Below are 24,149 nucleotides of genomic sequence, written 5' to 3'. Positions count from 1 at the left end.
GATTTCAGATGGGCTTCAACCATCAGCCTCAGTGGACAGGCAGAATCATGCAGGAGGAGATGGTCCCAAGCCACTTAGGACTTTCCAGCTGAATTGTATGCCAAAATCTTCAGAAAAGAACAGCTATAAAATTCTTGTCTTAGCATGTAAACAGTTGCAAGAGGTTTAGTTCTTCTGCAAAGCAGGAATGAGACAATAGCCACGCTTGCATTCTAGCCATGTATATATTCGGAAACATGCAAAAGGATTTGCTTTGTTGTTACAGTAACCAAGGTTAAGTGCATTTACAATCAGACCAGAGTGTAAAATGATGTAGTGGACCGTATTACTCTAAGCCAATTTTCAAGGCTGGTCTGAAGTACTTGACCTCATCTGCATTAGGAACTAAGCAGGGCTGGGCTTACTCAGTAGCATAAAATTCTAAGAGCTTGATCCTGATTGACGTGCAACCTACTCCATTTATGTAACCAAACTACCAATAAAAGCTCTAACGTGGTGGTCTGCTAATGCCAACAAAAAAGTTTAGAAATCATGCCAAATCATGCCTAGCGGTTAAAAGGACAGGCTAGGGGACAGCGCAGAGTGCTCTCATTGTGAAAGACTAGCCCTCTTTTCTCAAGCAGCACAAAACCAAATTCCAAGTTCTGAAGAACACCTGAAAATAGTTCATAACTATTGCATTTGGCTTAACAGGAGCAGTTAACCCCACACTGAGAAGCAGTTATTCTATGCAAAAAGTTTTTTTCATTGATGCCTCAAACACATGACCGAATGTCATGAGGCTAACCTAACAACTTCACATTTCTAAAAATGTTGCAACTGAACTTTTATCCTAGCAGCTAGCTGCTGTTATATACAGTTTTCTTACCATCACTCCCAAAATATTTGTTTCCAGATTATCATCTGTTTAGTAGACGCAGATAGTGCATATTTGATGAAAATCCAAACAAATCTGGTCAAATTCGTATAAAGGCTTCAGTGAGTTTGAGAACAAAATTACACATTACAAACACATATGGGGCGGATCACAAGCACACCAACAGTGTTGTCTGCATTTAATCTTTTCAGAAAGTGTGTTCAAATTTACGATAAATAGATTTTGAGAGCCTCAGAATCAAGAGCAACCAGAGTTCTGCTACTTTGGGAGATCAGACATGCAGAAAATGGTTTGCTATGGGGAAAGGGGATTCTATTTAGTGATAAAAGGAATATAGAATGAACCTCAGAACCTGAAAATGGTATAGCAGTTATGGATTCAATCAAGATTGGCGCTGCACACAAGTATTGTGAAATTAGGTATAATTATGGAAAACTGATCATCACCAATAGTTAAATTCCTCACGCACCTTGGTCGTCTACAAGGTCCAGTTCAGATGCAATGCTAAACCACAGCTTAGAGCTATGTGAACAAGTCTTAAGGATCTAAGGGTCTGTGTGCTCTTACTCTCCAGTCTTGCTCCCAAAAGGAGGAAAGTGAAAGTGCCTGCATCCAATTTAAGAATAAACCGCAGTTCCCTGTACTGCATGAACTTGGGAAACTGATCTGTCGATCAGCAATAGTGAGAACAAGCCAGGGGGGTAGCAAACTTAGTCTGATCCAGGTTCGATCATCAACTGTAGTTAGAACACATCAGGTTAACAAACCAGCTTTCCAAGTTCATACTGGATGGGGAGCTGTGGAAGCGAGAAATAAGAGGGGAGCACCTGGGGCTCTGTAGATTCATTTATACAGTGATAAACCATGAGGTGTTGGCCGGCTGTTCAGAACACTCTTACATTGTGCAAAACGAGCAGAAAGCCAAGCTGAGTGTGCCTGCGTCTTCGACAGAGGAGCTACAAGCGTGCTCTTTTGGCAGGCTTCATGCAATCACAATGCACGCTCACGGTGCAGGACACAGAATAAGGTTTGGTAGCCACAAGCAGCCCATGTGCTCATTTCAAGTGAGTGCTTGACCACTGAATGATTGGATAGTACCGAGCAATAAAAAATCTGTCCCCTGTATGACAAAACAGCATGAGAATGAGCGAGATGGGCAGCTCTATTCAATCTCTCCCCTTAACAGCAAACTGAGCCCAGTTCTCCCAATGGAGAATGGCCAAGCCTGCCTCTCAGTCCTGGGTGGGAGGGGTTGCAGAAAGCAACAAATACCCTCTGACACAGCAAACTCTCAGTGCTGAGTCAGCGAGGCTTTCCAAATGGAGAAAGCCCTGCCAGCAGCAGCAGCAGCAAAAGATTGGCTCTAGAAGCGAGGACAAAGCTGGCCTAGCCTCGACACACTCAGCCTTTCATGAATGTGTGTGCATGGCAGAGTGAGTACACACTACTGCTTGTTCTGCTGAAAAGCAGTCAGGATCAGTCCACAGTTGTGTACTTAACCAGCTAAGACACCTTAAGGTGAAGAATCTGAGCTGCTACTACTACAAATATTTATATACTGCTTACAAAAAGCTGGAATCTATGACCCTATTTAAAAGTACAAAAGTAATTGCTCTAACATCCAGTTAGTCTTCTTCTGGCTGTGGTGCTATACAAAACCAACTTCAGCACACTACTAGAATGTCAGAGGACATTTCTGTCCACAAACTTTTCAAGGTTAGTTTTTCTCTTTGCAGCTCTGGCCTACAGCGCATTAACGATACCTGCAATCTTTATGGCTACAGGATCCTCAGAAACTGGAACAGGCCCCTCTTTGACTTCAACCTGTTTCTCAGGGACCACAGGAGATGTGGCAGGAGGGGTATACTTAGTCTCCACATAGGCCATAGGTGTGGAAACAGAGGGCTTGGAGTTGTGAAAGAGACTGGCCCACGATTTCGCAGGCTGATTAACTGTGACTGATCCTGAAACAAGAGGGGCTGCCTCAGTAGTAGACGAAGCATCCTCGGGCTTAGCTTGGTCTGAGTCAGTGCTTTCCACAGTGTGCAAGTCTACCCCATTGGCAGCTGTGCCCTCACTAGAGGATTCAAGTGTTTGTCCATTAGTAACACCAAGGTTTTCAGTAGTATCAGTACCAGCATAAGGCTGGACAACAGCTGTCCTTAATGGGCTATCCCTCCCCGCCTCGGAAGGGACGCAAGACTGTTCCAAATTAGTAACACTGCATACTTCAGGCTGCCCTGCAGTCCTGGTAGCATCTAGCGTGCTAGAAACTGAATCGTCAGACACAGCTTCACTAGTGAAGTCCACGGAGTTGTCGGGGCTGTTACAAGTCCTCGGAGTGACCAAGGGCAGGTCACCTGAAAGTTCCACATCCTCTGTGCTTATGCTGTTAAGTCCCGGTGAACTTGCATGCCCGTTTACCAAAGCCTCAGATGGAACAATCCCATCGCTGGCATCTTCCAAATAACTGTAATATCCAGGGGGTCTTTTCTTCTTCTTTTTGCGCTCCCTTTGCCCCAGACTTCCAGGTAAACTATCGTTCTCTGCATTAGAACCACTATCCAAAGCAAGAGCAGAATCGGCGAACTGACAGTCAATGGAGCTGTAGTTGGCTTCGTTGAGGACATCGTTGGGCGTTTTCTGGGCAGGCGCACAACCAAGAATGAATTCAGGCGCCTGAGGATTTAGAGTACTCGAAATGCTGTAGTCATTATTGTTCAGCACAGATGAATCGGTCTCAATAACCTCATTAACACCAAATTCAATTCTCTGATACTCTTCCCCTGGAGGAGAAAAACAAACTTCTGTTGAAGTATTTGAGAGAAGGGAGAAAGGCAGAAACTAGTGAGGACCGTGTGACAACTATGACAACAGCCTGCAGGCCCCTTAGCTCAAACTGTCTCCCGACAATAATAAATATTTCCACAGAACTTTAAAAAAAAACCAAAAAACAATTCTAGTAAATTATCAACTGCTGAGTTGAAAAGTGGAAAATAGTAACATAATCCCTTTTTCAACTGTGTCACTCTCATAGTGATATAAAGTCTACAAGACTAGGCTGTCATAGCTTCCCAGCAGAATGTTCAAGATATAAAATAGTAATAATTCATATTATTTATATGTTTGCTGTCCTGAGCTCCTCTGAGAAACGGTAGCACATTCTCCTCTCCACACCAATTTTATCCTTACAAGCTTACTTGTGAAGCAGGCTAGAGAGACTGGCTGACCCAACGTCACCCCACTGGTTTGTGACTAAGCAGGGATGTGAACCTGGGTCTCCCCAGTCCTAGTCCAGCACTCTAGCCACTATGCCACAATGGTTTTCTATTATGAAGTTTCAACTTACAAGGCACAATTTCTGTAAGAACACGCAGTCTCATTTCCAGGGCGAGGGAATGCCAAGAATCTGGGTCATCCAGAAGCCTAAATATCCAATGCTGACATCCAAGTAAGGTTGGCACACTGGTCAACTGACCACAATCAAATATTCCATAAAGCCAAGAATGCTTCTGCATAGATGGCAGCTTCCCTTTTTAAATTTCATTTTGATCAAATTATTTTGCTAGTAAGGGCAGGAAAGTGGGCTGCTTGTCTCATAGCTCTGCAGCAGTTGGCATACCAATAATGCAGGTGGGAATAAATAACCAGTTAAAGTCGATGCCAATGTCTGTGGTCTACTTAGAACTGCCGCCTTTAAAAACCACAATACTTTGTTTCATTTGTAGGCTGGCCCCAGTGTTTCAGGATAAAAGCTAAAGAGAATTCTTCACTATTACAGAAACTTTACCGAACACTGCTAACAGTTAAAATAATTCATTACGTAACTCATTGTTTCACAAGTAATAGTTAGCTAACTTCATATTGTAGGAAGCATAGTCAATCAGACTTGTTGATTCAAGTCTCTTCTGCTGTCTAATAAATGGTTTAAAAATACCTGACTCAATTTTTGACTGGTCCAATGCCCAATCTGACATGCAAGGATAGTCACTCCCTTGATCCTCCCATTGGGGTGGTGCTTAGGTGTCACCCGCCACCTCCATCCCGACCTGCCAGCCTTGGCCATTACAAACAAACACCGCTTCAAGAAACAAACAGCAAATCCACCCCTCTGCTAAGGATTTTAAATGAAAGTCTATATATATTTACTCAGAAATCAGTTTCACTATGTTCCACAGGGCTTACTCCCAAACAAGTGGGCACAGGACCGCCATCTTAACGACAAATTTCAACATCTAGAAGTGCTACAGTCTTAGATTTTACAGAGTTGCAGAATGGCATCTTACCATCGTGAAGCTCTCCTGTGGACTTAAGGCCACATGAAATGGTTTCATTGTAGGGAGGCAACTGTACAGGAAATAAATTAAATGTTTAGATGAAATGGTGAGGTGGCAGGGACAAGCATATTGCACAGGCTGTGTAGACATAATCCCCCAACACTTAACTGCGATTAACTCAATTCAATCTTTATTACAGTCACAGAGCAGAATAAAGTGCAAGTGATAGTTGCAATCAGTAAAAAGCATAAGAGACATAAAAAGGCATACAAAGTGTAAAGGCATAAAAAGACATAAAACGGTAACACTGCAATATAAATCTATGAGATTGTAAAGGCTGCAAGAACTATAGTATATATACAGGTGCAGTTATAAAAAGGATAAAGGGGACCCCAAAAGCTGTAAGGCTTTAAGAGCGCAAGGCTATCTGAGGCGCGCTGTGGGCACACTGGAGCTATGCTCTAAAGTTGGGCACTGAGCACGAGCTAGTGACCATCATCCAGCAAACACTGAGTGCTACTGCGCAAAACCTGGCAATACTTTATGTGTAACTGGGGTTAGCATCAGAAAGCAGTAAAGGTAGAGTGTGCTGTCGAGTCAGAGTCGACTCCTGGCGCCCACAGAGCCCTGTGGTTGTCTTTGGTAGAATACAGGAAGGGTTTGCCATTGCCACCTCCCGTGCAGTCTGAGATGATGCCTTTCAGCATCTTCCTATATCACTGATGCCCGATATAGGTGTTTCCCATAGTCTGGGAAACATACCAGCGGAGATTCGAACCAGCAACCTTCTGCTTGTTAGTCAAGCATTTCCCTGCTGCGCCACAGTAGAGAGGTGTAAAATTATCTCAGGAGACCAGGGTACTTGTGTAGGGTGGAGCAGATGTTCCTGTAGTACGAGTAATGTAGGAGGACATGCTCTGCTGTTTCCACATGCCCAGAGACACAGGGGCATTGCTGCTCCAAGAATTGAATCTTTCTTTATCTTTTGAGTACTGCTCAGGGTAGAGTGTGGCATCATGCCAGAGTGAAGACCCTCCTGTGTATTGGGACTTCCAGGTGTGTTAGGTATGCCACGGGGTAGGCAGAATACCTGTCCTTCACTGATGAGGAAGTTTGGGGCCCTGCCTAGATGAGATCCTTAATTGTGATTAAGATAGTAGGCCATGAAACTGTTCCCCCACACCCTGCCTTTTCTGCTCCTATGCATTCATTCTCCCATGTATTTAACCAGTGCTAAGCCTTGTGCTGGCACGTGTTCAACTGTGGTTCCCGCTTAGCCGTTTGCCACAGCCTTTTACAACAGATTGGCAAAAGCAACCCAAATGCTTGATACGATTAATCAAGAGAAAACCCAATTCTAATGGATCACCAAATCAGCATTCAATCTTTGAAGTGAAGGAAGCCCAGGTGCAGCATATCAGGGACTCATTGTGCTATATCAGGCATCCCCAAACTGTGGCCCTCCAGATGTTGCTGAACTACAACTTCCAGCATACCCAGCCACAAAAAAATTGTGTCTAGGGATGCTGGGAGTTGTAGTTCAGCAACATCTGGAGGGCCGCAGTTTGGGGATGCCTGCTCTATATAAACAACAATGTACGCAACTCTCTTCAAAGCCTTAGCACATCAAAATTTCAACATGTCAGAGTCAATAAGAGATTTAAGATTGTTCTTACCTCAACAAAGCAGCGAGGAGTCACAAAGAATAGATTGAATTCGTCATCGGAGAATTCCCCAAATATGTACTAAAAAGTAAAACAAAGTGCAAATATCAGCTGAAGTTAACTGAAATTAGCTTAAACTAGCTACAACTGATCACTACTCAGACACAATCTTCAGAAGGTGTTGGGAACACCAATGGCCTTTACTAAAAATTATCTCTACCCAAGGAGTATTGGTCCATCTAGCTCAGTATTGCCTACAGCAGCTGGCAGCAGCTCTCTTGGTTTCAGATGAGTTATTTCCCAGACCTACCTGGAGATACCAGGACGGAATTTGAGACTTTCTGCATGAAACACAGGTGATCTCCCACTGAGCCACAAGCCTATCCCACTTCATCTGAGGAGTTCTCTACTGTACACAAAGAGTTGAAAACCAATTAGCCAACATGCCTTCTAAAGTTGTGGCTGACTGTTGCTTAAAGCCTCACTATTCCAGATACAGAAACATTAAATCTGTGCAGCCTACACCTTTTCCTATAAGTCTCTTGCTCTTAAGTGTCCATGTATTGACATATAGAGTTATGTTTCCACACTTTCCCCCCTAACCCCTTTTGGCATGTTTCTTCACACTATCTGCTCTAATCAGCTATGGTTTTGTTAGCAAAAGAAAAACCCCAAAACACCATATGAACATTCGTAAAGCTCCCTGATAAACCTGGAGAAGATTCTGACTCTCCAAAAGTAGGCAGGCAAGTATTTAGAAGCCTACCTTACCCCATTTCCATCTCATTTTCCCAAGTGGTCATCTTCCACCCACTCCCAGTTCTCTTGTTTTGCCAATGCTGCCTGTTCCCAAGGGGGGTCAAGCTGACTCTCCTTCCATCTTCAGATCTTCTTCTGCAAAGCTCTTCCTCTCCAATCGTTTCTGTGCAAATTAATTAGCTACCACATTCACCTTTCACATTACTTCCCCCACATCTGCCCCGTGCACCTGACGTTTTCTACAAACTGTCTGCACAGAATGCAACTTTAGTAGCTCAAGCTGGAAATGACACACTGAAAAAACAAGAACACAACTAGAAAAATATGTCAAAGTCCTAGGCACTACCATAAAGTTTAAGCATGAGTGACCCTGCACTTAGGACTCTGAGATTTGTACTGTCCATTACGCAGAAGTACGTAGATGCAGTGAAATATAATTCTGCAGATGCAAGTGAAAAATAATTCTGCGAAGTTCTAGATCAGGGGCTGCCAACGGGGTGGGGGGGGTGGGGGAGGGTATGAGTACCCCCTAGGGGCACTTGAAGGGGTTACTCAAAGCTCTCTTGTCTTCCCATGCTGCAGATGGCTATGTGATGAAGCTCACCTACCCCTCTCTTCAGCCTGACTGACAGGCTTCAGAAAATTAGCAGAATACTCCCATTGAAATCAACAGGATAAGTAAACTTCTACCAATCACTTCTCTGTAGCTGCTTCTGGGCTGTGGAATACACTCTTGGCAGAAATCCATAATCTGAGTTCATTATTGGCCTTCAAGAGAGCCCTTAAAACCTGTTTGGCCTGGCCCTCCAGGGTTTTAAAACTGTTTTAAAACTGAAAAGGTTTGGCCTGGTTTTCCAGGGTTTTAAAAACTGTTTTGTTTTAATAATGGTTTTTTGTTGTTTTTACAGTATTCAATATCAACAGTTAATTTATTTTAGTTTTATTGTAATGTAAACCACCCTGAGCCATTTTTGGAAGGCAAGCAAGCAAATAAATAAATAAGGCTGCTTCTGAGTAACCTAGTGAGGATGTAAGACAGTGACTGGAGTACCCTGTCTCATAACTGCAACATTTAAATCCACCTGCACACAAAATGCACAGACATGGAAAATCTCTATGGGGTACCTGAGCGGATGGTTTGTGACAGAAGGGGTACACTGTTTTAAAAGATCATTCTGGAGAGAATCTATCTATGTGGTCACTAAGACGACACTGACTTGATGGCACTTAATTGATCAATCAATGGTATACAGTCATTATGCTCTTCAAGTAGGAAATAAGCATATTAAGGGACTTCTCTCAAATCAAATATAGCCCTAAAGTAAAACTCTGCTTTTGAGACTTGATAAAAATATTGTTAATCCGTTAAGGACCATGTAAGCAGCTGATAGATGTAAGCTATGCAACACCTCAGAAGCAACTTGACAACTGAAGCAAGCTGGAAACCTTTCTTATATTTCAGTGGATTTCTCAAGCCTCTAAGTCAAGGAGTAAAGCTAATTTCAAATGCAACTGTAACAACAACACAGACAGCATTTCACACCAATGTAAAATATCTGCTTGTACAAAAACGTACTGAGTTGTAACCAGAGGCGTTTCAGATGAAACCATAACACACACCACATGCAATCATACAGTTTAAAATGCTCTTACACAAATGAAACTCCTTCACCCACATTTATCATTCAGAGGCTTAAATCAACATTAAAAACCTGATATATTACTTAATCTGATATATTGCTCAAGTGTATCCATTAACTTCATAGAACAGAAATGAGTTCAAACCCAAGCTGAATGCCATCCCAACAGAATCTTAACTGACTGTTCCATGCTGCAAACACCACTTCAAACGTAAGTGTTGGCTGTTTCTGGTGTGTTCTGGTGTTCTTGGCTGTTTTGTGGTGTGAATAAAGAAGATAACCAAAGGACATGCTGCAAACCAGAACAGAGCAGTTCAGATCACTTAATTCTTGCTGGGCCTTATCATTCATGCCTAAAGACACAAGATACACTGCGAGTTGGCACCCTGAAAATGCTCTTGTGGGATGCTAGTGACCCAACTACTCCCCACTCTCTACCAAACAAAGCAACTTCAAATCCCAGCCGTGCCTCCCTACACCATCTCACAGACCACTTTTCCACCTCCCCCATGCCCTCCAACAGTGGCCTGTTGCACATGTGCAGCAGAATCAGGTGACAAAACTGACAACATTTCAGACTACTGGTAGGGGAAAATCACACTGAGTCCCCCCACCCCCAATTAAACCTCCCTGCAAATAGAAGTTGGCACAGCAGTGCCAGAACTGAACTAGATTCTCCCCACCCCACCCCCGGCCACCTAAAGTGCTAGCTTTCTATCTACAGAATATTTCTTCTGTAATATTCAGAAATTGCACTGCCCTCTTGATGTCTGAAGGGCTGAAGTCCATTATTCTGCCCACCTCCAAACTTGCCACACGTGTAGGTCTAGCTGATTTCTTATTCTAGAACAGGGTTTGACAAATAGCAGGCACCAGGGAGCCATGACAACACTTAGACATTTAGCCACAGCACTTAGACTAGGATATCAGAGGCAAAGTTTTTAATAAAATATTTGTCCCATACTGCCCTCAACATGTAACTTATAAGAGAATGAAGAGAAGTCCATTTATCCTCCTCCTCCATAATGTCCATCACTAAGTCTGATAATTTTGTCAGGTGTCCATTGTCTGGCTCCTACATTTTTGGGCTGGCTGCTAGATCTGAAGAAAAAGAAATGTTGGACTTAACATGAAAGGTTCTTTCTCCTCTGAAGTAGGCAGTGCTCCCTCTAAGGTGTGCACATGTTCACAAGTATTTTGATGTCCACTCAGTGAATTTTAGATCCCGCTCAAGTTGAATCAGGAAGGCCACACTCCAAATGCACATGCACACCCTGCCTTGATACTGCCATCCAGAACAAAATTCATTCTGCACACAAATGAAAAAAAATGAGAGAGAGGACACTGGTAGGAGGTCACGGCTTGCAAAGTAAGAGACAGGAAATTCCCTGTCTCCCAAGAGGCAGGAAATTCAGGCTGTTTCAGGTATCTGGAGGTCCATCCCCTCTCCCAGCATGCTCAGGGTTCAGATTCCCAGTTCCAACTGTTGTGCTCCATGTTTAGACTGCTGTGTGCCATAGAGATCCACAGAAAGCAGGTAGAGAGTTATAATGTAAGGGAAAGGTTACCATGCAAACAACAGATACAGACCCTGAGGCCAGGAATCAGTCAGGGCAGCCCTGAACAGGGTGCTGAAGGAAGTAGGTAGGTATGGCATGTAGCTTGAATGGACCCACCCGGACCCCACCCTGACCCCCCAGTGGACCCATTCGCTGATCCACAGGTGGGCCACATGACCTCCTACTTACCAGGAGCAAAGACAGGAAGGAACTGGGGATCCGAACCCTGACCATGCTGGGAAAGGGGGGTGGACCTCCAGATACCTGACACTGCCTGCATTTCCTGTCTCTTGGGAGCAAGAGGGGGAAGTTAACCTTTTGTAAGCCGTGACCGCCTACGTCGAGGGAGAATTGCCTGTTCTAGAAACCCAAACCACCTCTTCCCTACCATACTGCTTAGAGCAGTCATCCCCAAACTGCAGCCCTCCAGATGTTGCTGAACTACAACTTCCAGGATACCCAGCCACAAAAAAATGTGTCTAGGGATGCTGGGAGTTGTAGTTCAGCAACATCTGGAGGGCTGGAGTTTGGGGATGCCTGGCTTAGAGTTTCTGGGTCCACACTGGCTACTGCCCTGCTTCTAGACTACTTCTTTCAACTCCTAAATCTATCCATCTGTACTTAAGTTTTCCTTGTAGCTCTGGAGGACCTATAACCATATGTACATCTGCAGGTGCTTTTAAACTATTTGCATTTTAAGTTCTCAAAATTATGACGAACAGGTCTGATTAGACAAGTTGTGCAGCCATTTTAAAGTTCCTGTTCTGCAGTCTCATAGGAAAACCACCCCAAACTGATGGTTGTTGCCATTCTTGGACATCACATTACTAAATTAAGAGTAATTGAGCATCTGCTCCAGCCACAAACTTAACACAATCTGTAATGTGATAGTTTCAAAAACTGAACCTACTGTCTCGGGGTGAAAGTTGGAGCAGGATGATTTGAGGGTGATAGAAAAGTGGGAGGCGTCTTGAAAAGAACACACAAGAGGAATGCCATGCAAGCTCATGGAACTTCACTGGAGGCACCAATAGCATCTGCAGTATTGGCCTTCCAAAACCTGCAAATCATGTCGGGGAAGTGGCAAGGATGTGGAGAGGGCTTTGTGGCAGCTAATACTGGAACAAGAAGTCAAAATACCTTTTACCTATTTGACACTTAACTGGGGAAAACAATGAGAGAGATTAGTGGTTTAGGAGTTTTAAAAGCTTCCCACCAAATAATCATCACATAAGCTTCCAGCCAAATTAGCTAGTCAAAAACTGCAGCAAGATGCAACACTGTAATGTAGAGGCTGATCCCAGTGCGTTGCATTCACTGTATTACTGCACCCTTTATTTTCAGACAGACTTCCCAGTAGCATGTAGAGCCTAACCCACATGTAGTATGGCATGACAAAGTATCTCACTTGGAATTTAAAGAACTCCCAATGCCCAGGCCCCATTAACTTTTACAATGCAACGCTCTACTCTTGTTCTATCTTGATCAAACACGAGCCACCTTCAACTTAATCAGATACTAAATGACCTAATAAGCCTCTTATCTTCTCACCAGTGAAGGAACAGTTTCTGATGTGCACTTACAAGGGCCTTTCTGACTTCACCTTGGAGAAAAGCATTCAGCAGTTTAACACAGTATGTGCAATGGGAAATCAGCTCACATTTCTACAAGACACAGAGAAAGGACATGGGAAGTGCCCATGCCTTCTTTCCCATTTCCCAACTCCACATAAGCGTAGGTCCACACAGCCACATGCAAACATTTCCTGGAAGCTTGGGTGAAAAGTTTAGTGTTATCTGCAAATTTGGCCTCTTCCCTGCGTACCCCAACTGCTTATTTTGTTCTGTACATATCAGCTGGGTAGAGTAGCTTTAGTGTGGGTCAGCATGAATTTAAAAGAAAAGCCTGCATCTTTTCCAGGGATGTCTCTCTCATTTTGAATTCTGCATTAAATTTTTGAGTCATTAAATGCAAATTCAGGTATTTTGCATTTACAGGAAGTGCTTTCTTCTTAAGTGTGAAAGGGTCTTCTCCATGATATGATCTTTATTTCAAAGTTGAAAGGTGCCAGAAAAGTGTCTGAATTCTATATAGGTAACCTGCAATTCAGTTTACTGCCATATATTCTGCATGCTGTTTGTTTTGTTCAGGTCTGTTTGTTGTAGAACTTGCTGGCATTGAGCCACTGGATTATAGTCATTTGTCACTTTAATGCTGTTTCAGCGAAGTGATATTGAGTTGGAAAGAACTGCATTGCTGGAGCTGCAGTTTTTTTCCTATTCAGTTGAAATGCTTTATATATGACCATTTAACATACCACTTGGGATTAAGGAATTTTGAATGGAACAATGGCACTCCGTAGCAGGAGAGCCTCTCAGTTCTAAAACATGTTACTAATTGGGACCAGAAACACTGGTTTTTCCTGTGTGCAATTTTTATTCTTCAAAAGAAGAAGCTTGTGCAAACTGCCTACTGTGCGGTGGTGATGAGGGATATGGGATATGTTTGCTCTATAGAGAAATAAAGGCTGACTTGTCCACATTTGTCTAACTCATGTAAGCAGCAGTTAAGGAAACACCTTGCTATAGCGCTATTCCTTAGCTTTGATACTGAGGAAAGCTGGAAATCTTATGGTATTTAGGGTAGTGAAATTCACAACAGATTGTGAGTAGCTCCAAAAGGCTCACTCCAAACTGGGTGAGTCGGCAACAAAATGGCGGTTCAATGTAAGCAAGTATGAAATGATGCATATTGGGGCAAAAGACCCCAACTTCACATACATGCTGTTGGGGTCTGAGCTGTCGGTAACTGACCAGCAGAAAGATCTTGAGGCCATGGTGGGCAGCTTGTTGAAAGTGTCAACTCAGCTGTGAAAAAGGCCAATTCCATGCTAGGGATCATTAGGAAGGGGATTGAAAATAAAACTGCTAATATTATAATGCCCTTATACAAATCTATAGTGCGGCTACATTTGGAGTACCGCATACAGCTTTGACCCCAAAGTAACCCCACCCCCCTCGGGCCAAGGAAATACCCTAACTAAAGGATGGGCTCCGATTACGGTGGAAAAACCTCACTTTTCAAAACACAATTTTGTACATATCCAATGCATTTTATTTCTATTGAATGCAATTCCACAGCGCCAAGTTTTCTTGGTTTCCAATGAATTGTTTGCAGTAAAATATGCAAGATTTTGCAAGGCAAGTCACTATGATAAAGGCTCTTCTAAAGCAACCACATACTATCATTTGTGAAACACTACATTAAATTACAGCAGCAAGAGCCCTAGATATACAACCTCAGCATTGCACTCAAAGGCCAAGTCTGTGTGTGAAGCAGAATGTGATGGTAGAACAGACTGCACCAATTCAGACAACAGGTGGGGGTTCATGTTAGGAACATAGGCAGCTGCCATATACTGAGTCAGACCCTTGGTCCATCTCGCTCAGTATTGTCTACACAGGCTGGAAGTGGCTTTTCCAAGGCTGCAGGCAGGAGTCTCTCTCAGCCCTATTTTGGAGATGCTGCCAGAGAGGGAACTTGGAACCTTCGGCATGCAGGTGCTCTTCTTCCCAGAGCGGCCCCCATCTCCTAAGGGGTGATCCCAGTGCTCATACATGTAGTCTCCTATTCAAAATGCAACCAGGGCAGACCCTGCTTAGCGAAGGGGGCAATTCATGCTAGCTACCACAAGACCAACTCTCCTTGCAAAGTGTTCAGAATCTGCAGCAAATAGAAAACAAACCAGGCAGGCAAAGGACTGACCTAGAACCTCTTCACCAGTCCAATTTTATATTTGCAGGGCGGTGGGTTTTTTTTGTTTTGTTTACGGAAGTGTTCAAAAGTGGTTTCCCCATCACACACAATCTGAAGTGGTCCAGCCCATTCTAGTGCATGTGTAAATTGAGCCTCAGAAACAAAAATCACTTGTGAGGGGGAGGCAGTGCAAGGGTGTATCTAATCATATAGTTATTGTGCCTGTGCAGTCCAGAAAATAAGTGTGTATGACAGCATTCAGATGCTCAATGCTTTAGGCCTAGAAAACTATTGTAACCATTAAGACTATAGCTCTGGCTACACTGCATCTGTACACTAGTGAGCCATGGAATGAAAGCATGATCTGCTGCCAGAAATAGGCATGGGCAAGTCAAAATTGGGATTTTATATAGCCCCGCCCACTTTCAGCAGCAAGACAAAGTACATGGTGTGGAGACACTGCAGGCTAGGCCTCAACTTGCCCAGGCATCCACATGCTCCCAGCAAGTTAGAAGGTATACATGAAGGCTCTTTGGACTTTCAAACTTTGGCTGCCTGACACACTTTAGGAATTCAGTCTCTCTGGTTTCAATGGTTATTCAGTATCCTTGTTTAGGATACGTGAATAAGCCAGGTTTGAAGACAGCCATGCACCTCATGAAGAAATAATTTCAGACACACACCTTGGTACACTGGAAATTCATTATTGTTGTTATTATTGGGGGGGGCGCAAAGTAAAGTGTCCTGTGGATTAGTAGCATATGGATTTACTGGCAAGACTGATATATCCCACCCTAAACTGAAATATTATGGTTTAACTGCTTTATAGTTACAGATGGAAACCTGAAACATTTCTATGTAGATCTTCATTGTATAATTTTCTGTCAAGTCTGTTCTACTGCAGAAAGGTTAGGTGGAGCTATTCTTCCCAACCTTTGACTATCTCACTGACTAAGTCTTCTATACAAATCCAAAAGAAGCCAGGCATCTCATTTTCAAAACTATAGCTTTGAATGTAAGGGAAATCGATGTTTTCTGCTCTAGGTTTTCCACCTAGATTTAAACTGCAAAAGATTACTACACTGAGTTGAATATACCCCTACCATCACATAAAAGCCATTTTTATATTGTCCTAAGATTGCTGGTGTTAATTTCCCTCCTTTTAAGTAGTAACTGTGTTTAAGTCCTTAAAAAAAAAAGATGTCATCCTTTGCTGCTCAGTTACTAACATGATCAGGGTGGAGTGAAAACTCTGATATATGGAATAAGGGAATGACCAGAGACTTCCTGTTCAATCATATCTGCCTAATGGGTAGAAATGCTAAGAATGAAAATTCCTAAGCAAGAGTGGGTGAAGCTGTAATATTAAAAATAATAATAATCCTGTAGATATAAATCAATGCAAGTTTAATCTATCAAGACTATGAAAGAAAACCAACATTTCATAAATATGTATACACAGGCTAATTGCCAAGTAGTCTGCAGAGTAAGCTGAGAACCACAATTTTAAATCCAAAGTATTTGCAGGGAAAGAGGACTCTGAAAGAACTAACAAATCCAAGCTAGCCAAGCCTAATCAGGCTATTAAAAGGAACAGTTGTCACTTACTTATCTCACCTTATAAAGTTAGTATAAAGTGCACTATGATGTTCTAACAGTATTCGAAAATACAAATGAGAAGCCAAGGCTGGTCACAAGCGGACCCACTTCTGCAGCAGCAACTAACGTTCAACAGTCAAAGAAGTCATGCCGGGCTCCAGAACTTAAGGAATAATGAATCTAGAGTAGCAAAGTGAATAGAAGACAGCGCTACAAATCAGGAAGTCTTGTGTTCAAGTCTCTTTAAGTGCCCAAAGGGAAGCCACTCACTCTCAGCCTCAGGCTTCATGAGCAATATGGGAATTATAAGGATAATATGGACCTACCTTGCAGAGTGGTTATAAGGAAAAATAATGTATGTTAAACTTTGAGTGCTAAGTAATAGTCACAGCAAAGGAAAAAGTAGCATCAGTCCAGTTCCCAAGGTTTTATTGGAAATAAAACACCCTCTACTTTAGAGGTTCAAAATGTTTTTCCTATACGTAAGCTCTTGAGGCTAAGAACCCTATGATTCTTACCCATAGACTAGGCCATTCTTATGGTTCTACCAAGTTCTTTCACTCCAGAAATGCCTACCCCTACTAACTGCCACCTATCTGACACTTCTCCACAACCTATTGTGCTTGCCTTTCCAAACAGCATCACATTTTCTTCAAGCCTCCTGTTCTGGACTGTTCCAGCCATCTGTGCACATGTCAGCAGAGGCTCTGAATATTTAAAAAGTGATCAGTAAATGTAAGAACTTATTCCTTGGCATTTCCTTGAACCAGCAAAGAGACACATGTTCATGAGTCAGCTTGGTCACTGTTACATTCATATGCAATTTATCACCAGTTTCTCCAAATGACTTCTAAAAAATGGGAACAAATTTACACAACTAGGGACTCTCACGTAAATGCACAAACAGTAGCTAACAGTTCTCTAAAGAACATTAAGCTGAGGGATAGCAAAGGGACATAGGAAGCTGTGTTATATCAAGTCAGACACTTGGTCCATCTAGCTCAGTACTGTCTACACCAGGGCAGCTCAACTTCGGCCCTCCAGCAGATGTTGGCCTACAATTCCCACAATCCCTGGTTATTGGTCACAGTGGCTAGGGATCATGGGAGTTGTAGTCCAAAAACATCTGGGGGGGGGCTAAGTTGAGCAGGCCTGGTCTACACTGACTGGCAGTGGCTCTCCAAAGTTTCAAGTAGGTGTCTTTCCCAGCTCAACCTGGAGATGCTGCAGAGACTGAACCCAGGACCTTCTGCATGCAAAGCAGATGCTCTACCACTGAGCTACAGCCTAACTGAGACTTGTACAAGACCAATCAGTGAGCTTTACAGTCAAGCAGGATGTGAAACTTTGTTTCTTAAATCCAACATGCTAGCCACTGCACCACACAGGTGGTCGAATAAAGAAATACTCTGCAGCTCCTCTGGAGATAAACAGGACTGATTGCTCATTAGCAAAATAACACAATCATTTCAGCCTGACATCTACTAACTGAGAGATTAAAAAGAATCAGAGCCTTACATTATACCCTCAAACTTTCACAGACAAAAATGAAATTTTAATCCAACTGGCAGCATTATGATCTACTTGTATAAGTTAGCAAATTCAAAAGCACACTGTTTCAGGTATTCAAGATGCCCATTTTTACAGTACACTTTAACTGAATGAAGTTTAGCCAAGTATACATGTTCTAATTCTGTACCTTGAAAGACTCACAGTCGTCCCTCACCAACCACGTGGGGTTCCATTCCTGGAAACCCTTGCGGTTGGCAAATTCGTGGTAGATGAGCCATTCGTGGTAGATGGGGAAAGGGGGTTTAGGGGAACTGCGGCCGCAAAGCGACCAAAAACAAACGTTAAAAATTGAAAGAATCACCCCCTGACCCCCAAAATTAACCCCCCCCCCAAATTTAAAATTGCCAAACCACAGATATTCCGTGGTTGTGAGAGCAGTCACAATTTCTCAGTTGCGCATACTCAAATTCGTGATTGGGAAAACTATGGTAGATGAGGCACAACTGTACTGGGGAAATGATTATACAGACATTATGAACCAGTGCAGAGGTGTAATGCTACCCAGTCTGCTCACCCTGTAGGCATAACATTAACCACCGCCGAAAACAGAAGAGGGGAATAGCACAAGCCTACTAGAGGTGTGCATGAAGCTGTATTAGTGGTGTTCTGATTTAGCACACAGAGCAGCACTCAGCACCTATATGCACAACTCAGATTGTCTTGTAGTCTTAAAGGGTTAGTGAAGAAAAAGAACAGATGCAGGCAATAGATGGCTCACCACCTCAGTGTTTGCCTGGCAGCAACTACTACTCACCCCAGGTGACGAACAAATTACAAGACTGCTGCAGCTAAGTTTCAATCTGATTTAAAGTATAAGATTCAGAAATATTTATGGTTGTCAAATAAGGTCAACCCTAGTGATAACAGCAGGTCTAGTGAACATAGTACTGGGCTCAGAACTGTATGCCACTGCATGCCTTTGAACAAGCCTCAACTCCCTATCTGTAAAGTAAGAACAGTGAACCTACAATGCAATGCAATGAGTGCAAATATTTGGAAATGTTAAAGCACTGTAAAACAGTTGCAGCAGTAATGCACAACTGAAATTTAGAATGCCCACATGCGTATTTTGGTTCGTGATTTTACCATATTTTTCAAGGCAGTTATCCAGATCCAGAAGGCCAGGCAACATTTTGCAGAATTCTCAGTTTGGTATAGCAGACACCAGTTTGTACGTTATTTTTGAACTGCAATTCCACACTTGTCCATGTTAAACTTGCTGAACTAGACAAATTCACTGAACACCCACCATGAGTTATTCAGATATTTATGTTGCTTTTTGCATTAAATGTTATTTCCCCCATATTCCCAGTGAAAGCTCGTGTTCACTACTACCTTCACCAAAATACACATTTCCAAAGAAATTACTTGCATGTAATGCAGTCCTTTACAAGCCATATACACTGTCACATGCTGAAAATGAGGGAAGCTTGGCTTTTGTGCATGTGGAACAAGGCCTTCTCGGTTATTAGCCCCCATCTTTGGAATGCTCTCCCAGTCTCAATCACAGTTTTTAGAAAGCAAGTGAAATCTTGGCTTTTTACCCAGGCTTTTATATGAGTGTTTTTGTTGCTGCTGCTCTGTATTTTATGGTCCTTGTTGTGTATGTTTTAAAAACTTTTAATTAGATTTATATTTTTATATTCCAATTTATTTTTTTACTGTTGTATAGTCTTATATTGTTTTAAATGTTTTGTAAACCAGCCTGAGATTGTTTCAATGAAAGTGGTATAAAAATTTAATAGATAAAAAATATGACTCCACCAGACTGCAAGGCTAATGGGTATCCCTTTTCATTGTAATCCTAACACAGGGGTATCCATGAGATAGAATATGAGAAGACAGACTAAAATTTAAGTAGCAAATTTAAGGTACCTCTCTTGGAAAGAGGTACAGTTGTTTGAATATTCCGGATCAATATGGCTTATCAGGAAGCTGGGGGTGGGCTTTGGTATTGTTTTGTTTTTAACAGGTCAGTTTGTTGAAGTCACTTTCATCCATAGCCTGTGGCATAGCTTGTGCATGTCAGACAAGTTAGTTTTGATAAAACTACTCTCTAGTCTTTCAGACTTTTCTGGCATAACATGCCCTGATTCTCCTGCTCTCTCCCTGTGACACTGTAATCAGACTAATCACTCTTTCATCTTGTATTTTTCCAAAAAGGCCTGGAGCTTGAAGATCCTGCCTCAATGCAGGGAGATTTGAATGAAATGATTTCTAGAGGTAAATTCCAGTAAATTCCATCCCTTAACAGAATGTCTGGCAACCTTAAAATTGTGAGCAGGAATGGAAACATCTAAGGTGAATGCATGAAGAATGAATGCAAGTCATTCCCGACATTGCCCAGCTCAGCACACTTTGTTAAGTTGCTGCTCATGCAATGCAATCCTCATCACTTTTCCCCTCCTCCCTCCCCACCTCCAGAGCAGGCAATACCTACTTCCAGAGTTCTCCTACCTTCTTTGTCCAAAATCAATCTACTGCCACCTCTTATGCACACATTTACCTAGGAGTAACCCGAGACATATTCCTGAGTAAGCATGCAAAGGACTGGCCTGTAAAGCTGCAGCCCAATCCTATGCACAGGCTTATCAAGAAGTCCAATGACTGAACTCAGAGATCTTTACTCCAAAGCAAGTAGTAAGGCCCAGGTTATGGAAACCCAGCAATATTAATTACATGCCTATCAGTAAGTAAACCCCACAATAGATTAGAAGTGAATATAGTGTCAAGCAAACCTGGTTAGCAATCAGAAAATCCTACACACATTTACCTGGGAGTAAAAAGAACACATCCACACTGAGGATTGCCAGTTCTGACTGAAGCGTCCCCCATCCCATAACTTTTTCAATGTCATGCCATTGACATCTGCCAAATTGCTTTCAGTTATCACCTGGAGACTGGTGCCGATTCCTGGACATTCCAGGCCAGGGTTGCTCAACTTCTGGAAGAATGGCAACCCTAGCTGTCAGCAATATTTCTTAATAAGTACTGACAAACATTTTCATATCCCAGCTACCACCCCCTGCAACACAAACCCACACACAGTATCAAACCATTAAAATCTTCAGGGCTGCTTCCAATAGTAACCTGGAGACTGATGCCGATTCAAGGAGATTATTATTTTACATTTATATCCCGCTCTTCCTCCAAGGAGCCCAGAGCGATGTACTACATACTTGAGTTTCTCTTTCACAACAACCCTGTGAAATAGGTTAGGCTGAGAGAGAAGTGACTGGCCCAGAGTCACCCAGCTAGTTTAATGGCTGAATGGGGATTTGAACTCGGGTCTCCCCAGTCCCAGTCCAGCACTCTAACCACACCACCACACTGGCTCTCTGCGTGGCCATATTATGCGAGATGCCATATTAATATAGCATTAGGAGCCTGGACCACGACTGACCTGAACCCAAGGGATAGGGCTGTCGCTCAGAGGTAGAGCATCTGCCTGCTTGCATGCAGAAGGTCTCAGGTTCATTCCCTGGCAGCATCACCAGGTAGGGCTGGGACAGACTCCTGCCTGAAACCTTGGGAAAGCTCGCTGCCAGTCAGTGTAGCCAAGGCTGCACTAGACTGACCAAGGGTCTGACTCAGAATAGAGCAGCTCCCTATATTGAGAGATGGGGCCATAAATCAGTGGGAGCGCACCTGTTTTGCACGCAGAAGGCCCCAAGTCCCATCCTTGGCTACATCTCCAGGTAAGGCTGGGAGAGACTCTCCTGCCTGGATCCTTGGAGAGCCACTGCCATTCACAGGAACATAGGTAGCTGCCATATACTGAGTCAGACCATTGGTCTATCTAGCTCAGTATTGTCTTCACAGACTGGCAGCGGCTTCTCCAAGGTTGCAGGCAGGAATCTCTCTCAGCCCGGTCTTGGAGATGCTGCCAGGGAGGGAACTCGGAACCTTCTGCTCTTCCCAGAGCGGCTGCTCCATCCCCTAAAAGGGGAATATCTTGCAGTGCCCACACGTCTAGCCTCCCATTCAAATGCAACCAGGGCGGACCCTGCTTAGCTCTGGGGACCAGCCATGCTTGCTGCCACGGCCAGTCAGTCAAGAAGACAGCCCTGGGTCTGACTCGGGTCTACGGCACCTTCCTCCGCTCTGCTCCTACACGGGGAGAAGAAACGCGTTTGCCAAGACGGCCGCCACGGGTCTGACTCGGGGCAAGGGGGCAGCCCCCGGCCTCCCGACGCCCCTTCCAGGGCCCCGGCGCGGGCCTGGGCGGGCAGCCGGCCTGCCTCTCGCGCAGAGCACGCGGCGGGCATGTGTTGGGGGGGGGGAGGGAAGGACGCGCGTGCTGCGAGGGTCCCCCCCCCCCGGCTCCTGCTGCTTCCCCTCTCCAGGACCCGCCCCCTCCATGCGCCCATTGATTACGGGGCGGTGGGCGACGCGGGCCCACCTCGGGCCTGGCCCGGCAACCGCCTGCCTGCCTGCCTCCCTCCCTCGCCAGGCCCGGCCCGCGTGTTCCTTCCGGCCCCGACGGGCAGGCCGAGACTCGTGCGGCGAGGGAGGGAGGGAAGGAAGGAAGGAGGGGGAGAGCGGGCCAGGCATCCCCACCCTCACCCCGGGAGGCGGCCGCCGGCCCGGCCGCGGCATTTACCTGCGCGCCGTTGACGGCCATGGCTGGTCCTCGGCCCCGGCTGCGGGGGAGGAGGCGGGGCGGGGCGGGGAGGCAGGCTCGGCGGCGACCCCCTCAGCGCCTCACGCGGCGGGCTGCCCCGCCACCGCCGCCGCCATCTTGTCTCCTCTCTCTCTCGCACACCGCGCGCACACTCACACACACACTCACCACCCCGCACAAGCGGGGCGGGCGACTGCGCCTGCGCGGGAGGGCGGGAACAGACAGCGGGAGGAGGAGGCGGCGGCCGAGGGGAGGACGAAGAGGAGGAGGCGCTCTTGCTGGCTCGCTCTCTCTGCCGCTGCGCCTGCGCGTCTTCCCGCCCCCCTCTCGCTCTTTCTCGCGTGCTCGCTCGTCGCCGCCAGCCACTGCGCCGGCGCGGAGGGGCTGGCGCTCGCCCGTCCCTCCCTTCTCTGTCTCTTTCGCGACTGCGCGCTTGGGAAGGAAGGGACCTCAGTTCAGCATGGCTAGGAGCGGCAGGGTGGGGGAAGAGTCTCTTTTGCGCACGCGCAGAGACTTGGGAGTGGACGCAGCATTGATTGCCGGCCGTATTATTGGATGCCGCCTTTCAACAGAAGTCCTCGAAGCGGTTTACTAGAAATATCAAGCAAATAAGTGAGATGGTTCCCCCTGCCCCCCCCGCAGTCTGAAAGGAAACATTAGGAGTAGGCACTTCGCCACCCACCACCGCTGGCAGGAGCAAAAGTTGCTTCTTAACCACGTTATATTTTGATGTAAACCGCCCTGAGCCCTTTTTCGAAGGGCGGTATAGAAATAAATAATTTTTTAAAAAAAATTGTCTACAAAATAGTTCACCCAAAGAGGGTTAGATGTTTGCATGCAGTGTGTGTGTGTGCCAGATGTATATGTGTGTGTGTGTATAGATATAGACATATGCTTTCTAGTAGATCCTGTTTTTAATTTTCTATTTTTTCCGACTAATTGATCTGTTTGTGGTCAGAGGCCCTGCCTTCCTGCCCTAACAAGCTTAGGCAGCCAGCCTAAAGTGAGGGGATGTAATCTAAATAAATTCTTTGCATCCGTCTTCACAACAGAGGATACTGAGCATATACCTATTCCTGAACCAGGCTTTTCGGGGACTGAGACTAAACTGAGTCAGTTAGAAGTGACAAGAGATGTTGTTCTAAACTGGAAAAACTGAAAACTAGCAAATCCTGAGCTAGAGGGATCAAGGGGCTGACTTAGTAGAAGGCAGCTTCCCATGCTGCCAAGGAGCACCACATTTCCTGTAGTAGTTGTGCAGAAAAGCGTACTCCAGTCAGTTCAGTTATTCTTGCCCCTCCGTGACATGTTGACCCTTCTAAATTTTCCTCCTTATACCTTAACAGTTTCCTGCTAAATACGTTTATAAGTTTCCCCCTAAAGGCACAAGAACTTGGGTTCCAGTGTTCCCTCTAACAGGGATTCCCAGAGGTTGTGCACTCCAACTCCTAGTATCCCCAGCTGAAATGGCCTTTGGCTGGGGATTATGGGAGTTGTAATGAACAATATCTGGGAATCCCTGTTAGAGGGAATCCTGCTGGGTTCTCCCTTTCAGAAGCCACGGAAAGAGGCTAACCATAAGGTGGTGTGAGGCATCTCTCAGACACCAGGGTCTTACTCCCGGTCCCACTGGGGATCTCTCAGGTGCAGGGTTCAGGAAGCTCTTGCATTGATCTTTGCTGTACTGCAGAACCACTGAGAAGATCCCCAGGTAGGTGGTCTGCGGAACCAATGAATACGTAAATGAAATTTCTGCCCTGTCCCCAAAGAGATCACAATCTAAAACAACAACACCACAAATACGACGGAGACCAGCAACAGC

The 24,149-nt window shown here is 44.6% G+C and overlaps 1 protein-coding gene across 2 annotated transcripts in view; it reads right to left on the bottom strand.

The window, feature by feature from the left end:
* The window catches only part of USP10 (ubiquitin specific peptidase 10), a 37,245-nt gene extending 14,584 nt beyond the window's left edge, over nucleotides 1-22,661 (bottom strand). The window contains exons 1-4 of one of the 2 annotated variants that reach the window (XM_053271165.1): nucleotides 22,307-22,661; nucleotides 6,831-6,899; nucleotides 5,164-5,224; nucleotides 2,641-3,663 (exon numbers count right to left, since the gene is read on the bottom strand). In XM_053271165.1, coding sequence (XP_053127140.1) covers nucleotides 2,641-3,663; nucleotides 5,164-5,224; nucleotides 6,831-6,899; nucleotides 22,307-22,327 — 1,174 coding nt within the window. In that variant the 5' untranslated portion in view covers nucleotides 22,328-22,661. The remainder of the gene's footprint in view (nucleotides 1-2,640; nucleotides 3,664-5,163; nucleotides 5,225-6,830; nucleotides 6,900-22,306) is intronic. The other variant, XM_053271166.1, reaches the window with a different exon arrangement.
* Nucleotides 22,662-24,149: the final 1,488 nt, after the last annotated feature.

This window comes from Hemicordylus capensis, chromosome 9 (assembly GCF_027244095.1).
Source record: "Hemicordylus capensis ecotype Gifberg chromosome 9, rHemCap1.1.pri, whole genome shotgun sequence".
Lineage (NCBI taxonomy): Eukaryota > Metazoa > Chordata > Lepidosauria > Squamata > Cordylidae > Hemicordylus > Hemicordylus capensis.
The sequence above is the reverse complement of the archived record's forward strand: the minus strand, read 5'-3'. Positions and strand labels throughout refer to the sequence as shown.